General features: G+C 44.6%; 1 protein-coding gene across 2 annotated transcripts; it reads right to left on the bottom strand.

Annotated features, from left to right (window-relative positions):
* Positions 1 to 7,029: 7,029 nt before the first annotated feature.
* Positions 7,030 to 12,043, bottom strand: LOC123104849 (ruBisCO large subunit-binding protein subunit alpha). 2 transcript variants are annotated; one of them, XM_044526760.1, is made up of 8 exons: positions 11,475 to 12,043; positions 10,584 to 10,705; positions 10,299 to 10,506; positions 9,837 to 9,982; positions 9,279 to 9,585; positions 8,666 to 8,916; positions 8,267 to 8,467; positions 7,030 to 7,838 (listed from the first exon to the last, which is right to left on the bottom strand). In XM_044526760.1, exons 1-8 carry the CDS (start codon positions 11,704 to 11,706, stop codon positions 7,530 to 7,532), a joined length of 1,776 nt encoding a protein of 591 aa, XP_044382695.1. In that variant the 5' UTR covers positions 11,707 to 12,043; the 3' UTR covers positions 7,030 to 7,529. The 2 variants fall into 2 exon arrangements, with proteins under 2 accessions (XP_044382695.1, XP_044382696.1); XM_044526761.1 differs by having other exon boundaries at positions 10,584 to 10,742; positions 11,475 to 12,042.
* Positions 12,044 to 12,325: the final 282 nt, after the last annotated feature.

Raw genomic sequence — 12,325 nt, 5'->3', positions numbered from 1 at the left:
TGAAGAAGAGGGCCATGTCTACACTGAAGGATATAGTACCCCATGCTTGATGATGATAATTAATTGAGGTGCATGGGAAGGGTGGATGAAGAGCCCCATGCCTGAGCATGTAGTTTGCGCGGTTGTGATAGGCAACAAGGCAGTCAATGAGACAATGGGCAACCATATCCTAAGTTGTGCCCGATGTCATTTTTATGAGCATTTCAGAGAAAAAATACAACAAATGAGGCTTGAGATGCTCTAAACATGATGAACCTTGGTCCTTGATAATCATGCTAAGAAAATGCATATACATGCTCTAAGGAGGTGGTCAAGAGGATGAGGATGCAAGTATCTGAATGTGTTAGTGGGTACGGCTCTATTTGCCTCGTATATATGGACCGAGCTCACGGACACATCAAGACAATTCTTTGTTGCAACATGCATTCTATGGCTAGATTCCATCTTTAATTTTAGGGCTTATGCTTGGATTACCTGGCAATCCTCCACACACAGTCATGGCCTATTTGGACATTTTATCAATGAAAGGATCAAAGGACTATTGAGCAACTCACACCTGCTCAAATGAGTGAGAGAAAATACACACATGCCTTTTTTGTTCTTTTCCCTTTGTTTGACCGCACATCAATAGCAAACTTGCCCGGAGGAAACACCCGCTTCTTTATGCATGGTTACACATATAATGCCATTTCTTTATACTAGATAGATATTGGCATCATGTAGGTCCCGTTTTGCCATGTCATGGACAAACGGAGAGGTGGCCTCGGGCCTAGTGAATCAACCACGACTGTGACTCTTCCAGCATCAACTTGGATACTTCTATTTTTGACACATAACTTTGTACATCCCTTCAGAATTTAAAGACATACGATGAGCATGATTAAATTGTTCGCAACAACTATTAGTTGCTTTTCCTCCAACCATTCTCCACACTTTTTAGCTGGCGGCATGCAAAAGAACAACTAGTGGTTGCACGCCAAAACCACAACCTCTTTCCTTAGGTAGGGTCCATATGAATTGATGGACAACTCGACACACAAAAAAGAGGAGTAACAAAGCCTCACATGTATAGAGGTCCATAGCCACCAACATCTCTTATGAAGTGTGCTCCAATGTCTTGCCACCTCGCCGCTCTCAATGTTGTTCCTCGCGTGTGCAGCACTGGGGCATCATGCACAAAACAAGATGCTAGCTTGCATCACAGTGGTGGACAATGGCAATTGATAACAATCTAGGCTTGGGAAGCGTTAGGAAGACAACATTGCAAATATGGTGGATCCGGCTATATGGCTCTGGCCTGATTAGTTTCTCGGTATATAGTCATTGCACTGCAGCCCTGACTGAAGAATGAAGATACGCCTCTATAGAGGGTTCAAGCATCAGTGTAATTATTGCACTGTACAGATTGCATTCGTCAATTGTTGCATCAACAATTTGTCTAAAATAACCACGAGTCTATGTCTGGATTGGAAAAGAATAGTCACTGAGTTGTACTTTTAGTTAGCTAGTATAGCTGCTATTTACAGTCTGTGTAACCCATGGGTATGAAACTCAGATCAATCAAGTAAAATAACAAAGGACTGACAGGGTCCTTTGACCATCAAATCGCTGTGCAGGCCCCCGGGTTGTGTCGCGTGCCTGTTTCACCAAGTTGTGCCAAGACAGATCGATCTGACTAGCTTGTACTAGATAGCTCTCCTGTACAATCTTGTGTACTGGTGGAAACGCAGTGTGTTTTCGCTACATGGTTTTCACTTTCAGTGACATTTCAGTGAAATTCATTGAATTTCAATAGACACTGAAATATTACGTTTCAGCCAAAATATTTCAGCCATTTCAGTACAACACAAGAATTCAAAATATTTTTTCAAAATTTCAAAAAAATTATTTGAATTCAAGTCAATATTTTGGTCATTTGGCTTCGGTTGGTGCTGAAATTTTGCTGAAACTAAAATTGAAAACCATCGCTACACGTGTAGTTTGCATACAGACTCAGCCGGATGACAAGCTAGTACAAGAAAAATCATTTTTAACGGATGCCAGTTTCCATCGCGGAGGTGGAGAATGGCACTTAACAATATATGCTTGGGAAACGTTAGGAGACATGTATATGAGAAAAAGGTTTCCCCCGCTTTGTATTACAAAGCAAACATCCGATACAACCAACGATAGATGCTGGGGCGGAAGATGGCGGAGAAAAAAGAAAAGAAAAGAAAGAGAAAAAAGAAAAGAAACAAATGCCGATAACGGCGGCTCGACAAAGATGGCAGAGCCTCGCGACCGCTGCTTCCACCGGAAATCGTCCCCCAATCTCCGAGACTCTGAAGCATCGGTACCAATCAACACCCCCAAGAAGGGACGCGACGATGACGACGCTGCTGCCAAGGGTTTCCCTCGGTACACGGTGAAGAAAGTGGAAGGGTAGCCCCGACGCCCTCCAGGAAGGTCTGATGGCACCCTCAGGCGCCACCACGTCGGTGTCGGCCAAGCCAACAGGGATTTCTCCCGATCCCATCCTCCACCTCAGGCACTCCGGTGCTCACCACCAAACCAACCACCACCCTGTGCACACGGACACGAAGCTTCCCACACTGTCTCACCACGGCACCGCGAAGATGGCCTGCACAACGAGGAAAGGGAGCCGGGACTAGGGCAGCAGCACCGTCAGCATACTGGAGGGCCCCACCTTCACCGTCCACGACGGTAGCCGACCGGATGCCAAAGCGGGAGCCTGCCGGGCCCGTGGCCCCACAGGCCCGGACAACTCCCGCCTCCGCACCACAGCTGGCATGTCGTCAGCCTCGCTGCCCCCCGTCCGAGCTGCTCCACCACCTCACCACACAGACGACGACGAAGCCACGCCGGGGGCCGGCCCGCTAGGACCCAGATGGGGCCTGCGGGCCCCGATCTGGGCCGGGGGCGCGCCACCGGCCAACCAGCGCCACCATGACGTCTCGCCGCCAAGGGGCCGCGCCACCACCGAGCGAGCCGCTGGCCACCACGTCGGGACGCCGGGCCGTCATCAGGCTGAGGGGCGCCGCCGCCCCCATGCCCCGGGCAAGGAGCCGCGCGTGCAGGGACAGGCAGGCCCCGCCGCCGCCAACACCACCCGGCCAGCGCCGGGGGCGCCCGTCGGCGGCAGCAGGGAGGAAAGGAGCGACGAGGGCGGCCGAAGGGGAGGCAGGGCTCGCGCTGCCCCGGCCACCTATCGGGGAGGCGGTGCGGAGCGGATCCGGGGGAAGGGGGAGGGGGGGAGGGGGCGGGGGCGGCCGGCGACCGGCAGCGGTGGCGGGGCCTAGGATGGCCGGCGGCGGCGGTGGGAGGGAGGGAGGAACCCTAGGTCGGGGGGTGCGAGTGAGATTCCAGGAGACATGTATATGATGGCTCCATCTATGTACAGTAGCCTGTTCAGTTTCTCGATATATAGTCATATCTGCACTGCTGCACTTGTTGTAGAGACGCCTCTATAGAGAGTTCAAACACCAGTATTTTACAACTACATTGTACTGTAATTACTGCACAGACTGGATTTGTCAATTGTTGCATCTGCAATTTGTCGGAAATAACCACGAGTCTAAATCCGGGTTGGGCAAGAATCAATCATTGAGTTCTACTTGTAGTTAGCTAGTATAGCATATGTTTACACTTGTGTAACCCATGGGTAACAAGCTCAGATCAAGCAAGGAAAATAACACAGAACTGACACGGTCATGTGATCATCAAATCCAAGACAGATTGATCTGGCTAGCTTGTACTCCCTCCGTCCAAAAATAAGTGACTCAACTTTGTACTAACTTTATAAAATTAGTGCAAAGTCGAGTCACTTATTTGGGAACGGAGGGAGTACTAAATAGCCTCCGGTACGTGCTTGTGTACAGGTGGAAAGGCAGCTTATTTTCACTACACACATGTAGTTTGCATACAGACTCGGCTGGATCACAAGCCGCTACAAGAAAAAACGTTTTTAATGGCGGTATATGGAGTTATTAAAAGTTAGGTTGTGGTCGCTAAACATCAATAATGACCACAATCTAGTGGTTGTTAGCCGTTGTTATAGACTCCATTGTTTAATAATGATTGCATATTTTGCCCGTCCTTATTCTTGTAAAGATTGGATGGTGTGTCATCGTCAATCGTGAGGCAATAAGAACCACAATGGTCACGGCCACCTTTTTCATCATAAATAAATTTTCCATGGTTGACCGAAGTATCATTAACGTCCTCTTTGTATTAGTAACGACCATTCTCTGTACCATTTTGATATCCTTCAACGACCATTACATTTACTATAAATTCAATTCAACCACCTATAGAATCGTTAACCACCACTTTATGCAGCATCGAACATTTGAATATTAACAACCTCATTAATTTAGAGACCAAAGAATCTGAATAATGAAAGGATCATAGCCTCCTTTATCAATTAAAATCAGGTAAAGTAACAAAATTCAAACTTAATATTATAGAACTGAAATATCATTTCAGATATTTGAGTCAAAAGCACACCTTAAAAGCACTCTTTACACAACCAATGTACTTGCTCATATCTAGTTGGAAAACGAGATAACTACAAATGATAATATTTATTAATCTTCAATGGAGGGAGGCTATCATTGTTCAAATGAATATCATTCTTCATTGGCGATAACAATGCCTCCTCATGCTTCAATATAATACGGTGGACCATCGGTCCTACAAAACATTGAGTAATTTTCAAAAGTCAAATTTTGTATGCGGTAATGATTTAGGGGATCTTGTAGCTGATGCTTAATTCACTAAAACGAAATCTTTGTCCTCAAATTTAGCTATTGACGCATCTGCTAGAGATGCTCCAACAAGATCAACTCCAGTTTCACGAACTGAGAATATGGTGCATACATTTTGAGATACTAGATGTTTCTGTAGGTTTGAATTTTTTCACTGGGATTTCGTTTCAATAACCTTTACTGAAAAAGGCTTCCGTCCCACTTTATATATAAAGCAACACAGCGAAACCGATACATGGTGATGATAAAGAACCTCTTACAAAGCAGATCAAAGGAAAATGCAAGAAAATTGGAGAGGCCACTCACTCCAAGACTCCGCCGAAGAGGGGCCCCTGCCCTCCCGCTCCGGATCGTGGAGCCCGGACCTGCCTGTGGAAAACGCGGACCTGAAAGGAACCAAAGAGGACCCATGTAAAACATATGAGGTAAGTGAATCCGCCTATGCTAGATTTGACGGAGCTCCAAGATAGGATCTGAGAATGTCTGCCTATGACAGCGTGGCGCACTAGAGGTAACCTGGGCTAAATGACGACGACCTCAAGAGGGAGATGACACACCGTGCCGCCGTCGTCGAAACCGATGGACTGGTCAAGGGTTTTCACCCGAAGCCCTGACTCCTCGAGAGGAACCTCAACGACGCCACACAATGCAGGGAGGAGAGTGGGAGGGGAGGAGCCCCCCCCCCCCCCCCCCCCCCGTCCACCCTTCGCTCGCGGGAGGGGGAGGGGTGCTCAACTTTTCGTTTCAGTAACCTTTAGCAATTTTCTAAACGTTTACAAACAAGTGTGAGCATACATGTTTTTATGTCTTCAGCTATATCTCGGATGGAAGTGTTTTTTTACTTTGTCATCATTTTTTTAGTTGTCACCAATCTTGTGGGTGTTAGCACACTTTCCAGAGAATATCGACATTTATTTGCATGTAACAGATTATTTTATCTTCAGATGTCATTTTATTTGTTTTGGGGTGTTAGGACAAAAAATATTTTTCCTATTGATTTATTATATGGGTGTTCATACACACATTTTATGTCCTTGAACAGCTTTTAAATAATACACACAATACATCATCCTGAGAGCAACATCAGAATGGGAAATAGCTTTGTCAAAGAAGTCCTCTTGAACTAAACCACCTTTCGGCAGAAACATCTTAGCAAACTATAAGTGCCACGCAAGTATATTATCTTGGAAAGGGGTATTTTTACAAAATACAGTCTCATTAAACGACCATGTAGCAAAACATGTTGTTTTGTGATAAAGATGAGATGAGTCCACTTTTATTTCGGTTCCAGTATTGCTATCATGGCCCAGTATAGTAATAAATCCAATGCAAGTGTCATTTCAACAAACTCGGTTTTTTGTATGGTTTGAAACTTAAGGCTACTATCGCAACTAACATGGACATAGTTTCTAGAAACACAGCTCACCAACATTCTAACAGCGCTCTCAGTATGCACTAAAGTATCACTACTCGCCATTTGTTTTTCTTGTCAGGGTGACCTGTACTCTTGGATATGAGCACATGGACTTGTCCAAAGAGGAGGGCCTTGATAAATCTTCCATTTTTTCGGTCGACGCATACTCTTGGGACATCGGCACATGCCGCCCTTCTTCGTGCGGATTAGATTTCCAGCTTAGCTTGATGCAGTTAATTGTCTGGCTTCACTATACACTACAGGATCAACCTAGTCTTTCTTATACTAGATGTTCAATTGTCCGTTACTATGCAGCATCACGTTTGAGCATGTACGTGTGGGACTCGGAGGTAAGTGTAGTAATCAGATTATGCTACCGTCTGAGATCGTTCAGTGCGGACATTACACTACCATTTGACATCAATACCGAAACAGAAAATAGTACACATGTAGTGTTCGTATAGTTCACATTTGTTAGGTATCAAACAAGAGGCAACACCACATTTGTCAGGTATCAAACAAGAGGCAACACACTGCCATGAAACATATTAGAAAGTAAAAGCAAAAAATAACTTCATAACCATAAGCAAATCAATATAACATGCCAGTTATCCTGTGCTTGTTCCAAAATCCGGCATATAGGAAAAATATTGCACATCACACCAATACAAACTGGTACAGACGACATGATACAGTTGAAATCGATGGGTCCAAACTCCCTGCCCAACTACCCCTACCAACCAAACATTTTACTTGACTTCAGCAAACTCTTGCTTATAAACACAGGGCAGCGCATTTGATTTTACCAATTTCATTATGTATCAAACAAAGGGCCACACATGATGAGCATATCAGACAAGAGTTAGCATCTTAAACATTTGGGAATCGACAAGAAGTTCTGCCACTGTAATCATACTATGTTACATACTACAAAAATATTGTGCAGGTATGAAAATACTGCACCTAACATATTTTCTGTTTGGGCAGAATCTGCACCTAACAACTAACACCATTACAAAGAGAGATAATGAAAATGCTGCACCTAACAGTACTAAAAAGAAAAAGAACCCCACAAAATAAACAGTACTAAAATGAAAACAGAGCAAGCCTACTTATAGTTGGTATCAATGGTACCCATTCACTGCTGCAGACAATCACTGCTGTAGACACTCGTGAGAAGTGCTGTACCCACCCCCACCCCCTTCAGACTAACCTCCTGAGCCCATTCACTGCTGTAGACAATCGTGAGAAGAGCTGTCCTTTACCGCCGACTCCGTTCTTAGCTTAGAGTAAAATGATCTTCACATTTATGAAACCTTCTTTGGTAACAGGATAAGAATTGCTCAGACCTAAGCATTTTGATTTATCTGCAACGGCGGGAGGCCTGGAATTTCAGGAATGGGCGACTTTTTCTTCTTTATCTTATCAAACATCATTGCTTGGGTCATTAGAATTAGCCCTGCGATAGAAGCAGAGTTCTGGAGCACGCATCTTGCAACCCGGCACGGATCAACCACGCCAGCCTCAACAAGGTCTTCGAACTTGTCAGTCATCGCATTGTACCCAACTCGCCACTCGCTTTCAAGAATCTTCTCTACGACAGCTGAACCATCTGCACCAGCATTGCGAGCTATCGTCATGGCAGGGACAAGGAGTGCCTGGAACAGCATTTCACAAATTTTACAGTTAGGATGATATGCGATAGATGCATGTAATTTGGATAAGTACAAAAGTGTTACAAGTGCTCTAATGAGTGAGCACTTTGAACAAATACTTCTTTACGCTCGTCAGTCACCATAACTGACTAGCAAATTCTATACTCCCTTCGATTGGTACTAATTGTCACTGAAACGGATGTATCTAGACGTATTTCAGTGCTAGATACATCCATCTGAGCGGCAACTAACAGGTATCTGAGGGTGTATCTTAGTTATGATGTTTAGGTTCGCAAAAGTGGACATCTTACACAAAATCAGCGGTGAATGCAATGATTGGGCAACCATATTGCAGAGAAGATATATGGATAACCTTCCTTCCCCACAGTATTCACACTAAAGATAGAAGAGTAAATGCATGGATGACCTACCTTTCCCACAATAGTTACACCAATCTTCTCTTCCGGGTCATCCACAAGATCCATGATACTAGGAATATGCTTTGACAGTTCAACATATGTTACACCACCACCAGGTGTGATGCCTTCGCTGATGGCTGCAAAAGTTGCATTCTTCGCATCCTCCACTCTCAGCTTTCTATCCTCAAGTTCAGCTTCAGTGGCTGCCCCTACCTGAATAATACCAAAAACTCCTCAAATGCCCACAAAGAGAGGAACAGGGGACAAATTTAATAGCACAATTACAATGATTTCTGCATTATGCACTTCTGCATCCTGAAACTCTATGTAATGATTGCGGCAAGCTAAAAAAACATCATTCAGTACGAAGAACTATTGGAATGTAGGTAGTCTAGTGAATGGCTCACACACCTTGATAACTGCTACACCTCTGGAGAGCTTAGCAATTCTTGCAGAAAACCTTTCTTTCAGATAGGCACTTGTTGTCTCCTCTAGATCTTTCTTTAGTTGCATAATCCTAGCCTCAATCTCCGGTCTCATAGAGGGATGTGCAATTATAGTTGTAGATTCACTCGTGATAGTGATCTTTTGAGCCATACCCAGCTGATCAGATGTAATTGCTTGAAGACCCCAACCAAGGTCACTAACAAAGAAATCTGCACCTGCTCAATTGAAGAAAAAATACTTAGGCTGTAGTCAGGCACAAATATAACTAGATAATTTCCAAGCAATGCACCGTGCAAATGCAAAATTAAAGTATAGTCCTTATGGAGCCACACACCATAAATGTAAGTTATAAAGAAGATACCAAATACAAGAAAAGGCTCATCTTAGCATTCATTAGAGGGGAAAAGCAACTGATAAAAATGTATGAAAAAGAGCTTTTGGAAAGAAAAAAATACCAAAATCTGCAAAGATATCACAAACGATAAAGACAAAAATCTGAACTTCAATGGATAGAATAACGCTAGCAGCATAGAGCTTCAACGCAGGGAGCTTAGCAATAGTAAATCTACAAGTTTACCTGTCATAATGGCAATATCTTGGAGAATAGCCTTCTTTTCATCTCCCAAACCAGGACATTTGACAACCGCAACATTTAGCAAACCATTCAGTTTGTTAAGAACCAGGGTCGAGTACACCGAATGCGAAATATCCTCGGCAATAATCAACAAAGGGACACTCAACTGTGTGGTCTTCTCCAGCAAAGGAAGTATCTCTTGGATTTCATTCACCCGTTGATCAGTTAAAAGCACTCTAGCATTTTCAAATTCAACAATTGCTTTGTCTGGATTTGTGATGAAATGAGGTGAGGTGTAACCCTTGTCTATCTGCAGGGATCAGACAGAGAATCATTGAATAATTATCCCTTCTGAGCTTGCCGATATATATTTGTTTTCTCAAGTAACAAAAAATCTCTACGAGATTGTTAACTTTTTGGAATGTTAATTTATTTCAAATTACATGGCCTTTGTTTATGTGTTCAGATGATGCCATGCTTTGTTGGAAAAGAAAAAACCATCTAATATAGTTACAGCTCATAGGAGAGTGAGGGAGGGGCTTTATGGCCACATAAATGTACCTTCATTCCTTCCTGCACCTCAACTGAAGTATATATGGAAGATGAGGACTCGATTTTGATTATTCCATCAGGACCTATCTTCTCCAATGCGTCCGCAATGAGATTGCCAACATATTCATCATTGCCAGCTGATATTGATGCTACAGCTGAAAATAAAATTTAAAGATTTACCAAGATGACTAATCTGACTGTTCAACATTTGAACTGAATGTGTGCGTATTTCATTCCACAATTACAGAATGTCCACAGAAATAAAAAGACAACATGATGGTCTGCATCCCTTTATTACTTCAAATTTGTAAGGTGCAGTTCCATTTCAGTATAGAGAACATACACCATTTTTGCTTAGTTATGATAATCTGCTGGGCAGATATCAGACAAAGTCCAGTAGTTGCTTCTCCATTCTTATTCTTTGGTGTTTTTCCATCCATGATTTGGGACTTCCCAGGAGACGAAGATTACCTTTTATATCCTCCTTTGTACTCACGGGGATAGATTTTGTCTTCAAGATCTCAAGCAGTTCATGAACAGCTTTGTCAATGCCCTTTCTCAAAGCAACTGGGTTAGCACCGTTGGCAACGGCCAATAAGCCAAGGCTGATGATTTCTCGGGCCAAAATAATCGCTGTTGTGGTTCCATCCCCAACAGTACTGTTTGTCTTGGATGCTATCTGTTTGACATGTTTGCAATGAATAAGAAGCGGTGATATTAAGAAATTTATGATTGTAAAAACATTGAACATTGTACCTCTTGAAGTAGCATGGCCCCTGCATGCTCAAGTGAATTAGGAAGTTCTATAGCCTTGGCAATTGTGACACCATCATTAATTACTTTAGGAACATCATCTTGATCAATAACAACATTCCTCCCTGCAGCAAACCTTTATGTTCTCAGCAATCAATAGCACTACAAGACAATAAAACAAATTGTTCAGGCATATATGATCCCAACAACATGAACAGCATCTATATCAATGAAAGTGGTAACAAATTTAACAAGGAAGAGCAAGCAGGCAGAGAGCATAATTTGGTGATCCTATATCTCAGGAACAGTGTGTTCAGTTCATTTGCAATATCCACTAGTACACTGGATTAGAGGATAAAATCTTTATGAAATGTATATATTATAAAAGGAGCAAAAACGATCCATTGGAAGCTTTAGAATTTAGAATTTCACTATCAAATTCGCAAGAACATTACAGTTGCAAGATGGCAGTTACAATACTGACACAACAGTTTAAGATTAGGAGTTTGGACTATTCTTCAAAGTGCGGAAGTAGGGAGTGCATGACAAATGTTTATACAAAACCGGAGAACAATTACACAAGCAGACTAAATTGTGCCAAAAGAAAAAGGCTCCCGACACAAACTGAATGTTCAAACATCTTGTGCGGATTACCAAAGATAACAATCAATTTAGGGCTCAACAGGAACATTGACAGAAACAGTTTCCACCTTTGTACCAGTTTCCAATAAAAAGGGGAAAAAGAATCCATCCGTGGCAATTGGCAACCTCACTATATTTCTAGACTATACACCATAGCAAACATTATCCACAAGTAATACTACAGAAAAAATTGTACGATTACAGTGATATATCTGACCAAGAAGGAAGGAAGCAAGCAAAAGAATCACACACCTTTGGGACCGAGAGTGACGGAGACGGCATCAGCGAGCTTGTGGATGCCGGCGGCGAGCCCGCGGCGGCAAGCGTTGCCGGAGGATATGACCTTGACGTCCGCCCGCACCGCCATGCGGCGGCGGCAGACCATCGCCGGCCTGTGTAGCCGGCACGGCCATCTGGGTAGCGGCGGCCAGGAGGAGGATGAGGAGCAAGGGGGCGCGGCGAAGGAGGCTGTTGTAAGAGGCATGGTGGTGGCGGTGGGAGCAAGAATTTAGTGCCCCGGCGTCGAGGAGAGTGCTCCGGCCGCCGGACAGGGTGGGAGGAGCCCAGGTGCGCGGCAGCGGCTTGGGGACGAAAGAAGGCGTCGCCTCGGGGGAAGAGGTGGGGCCTTCTCCGCGCCTCCACCGGGACCGGCTGCGACAGGGCCTGGCACCGAGGGGAGGCGGCGCCGGCGCTCGTGAAGTGGGTGGGGAGGAGTGGATTGGGGCGACCGCGCGCGGTGCGCGTTGAACCTCGTCGCAGCAACCGGCGGGAGTCCAGATGGTCGGAAACAAGAGGAATGGCGAGACGGCCGTGGGGGGGGGGGGGGGGGGGGGGGGGGCGGGCGGAGGGGGGGGAGGCGACCGAGTGGAGCTCCGGGGGATGCCGGCGGCGGAGTGGTCAGTGGAGAAGAGTGGGCGACGGAGAGATATGGGCTTTTTGAGGTTTAGGGGATTTCCACCAATTCGATTGCTGAGGGAAAAAATAAATAATTTAGGCTGGTGGTGGTGGGCCTTGGGCCACAACAAGCAGCCAGCCATTTTTCTTAGTTGGACCTGATCATTTTCGATCTATAAATTTTTGGCGGAGTTTTTGAATATTTTGCT

Source organism: Triticum aestivum, chromosome 5A, assembly GCF_018294505.1.
Source record: "Triticum aestivum cultivar Chinese Spring chromosome 5A, IWGSC CS RefSeq v2.1, whole genome shotgun sequence".
In the NCBI taxonomy this organism is placed as follows: Eukaryota; Viridiplantae; Streptophyta; class Magnoliopsida; order Poales; family Poaceae; genus Triticum; species Triticum aestivum.
This window is presented reverse-complemented; position numbering and strand designations above follow the sequence as displayed.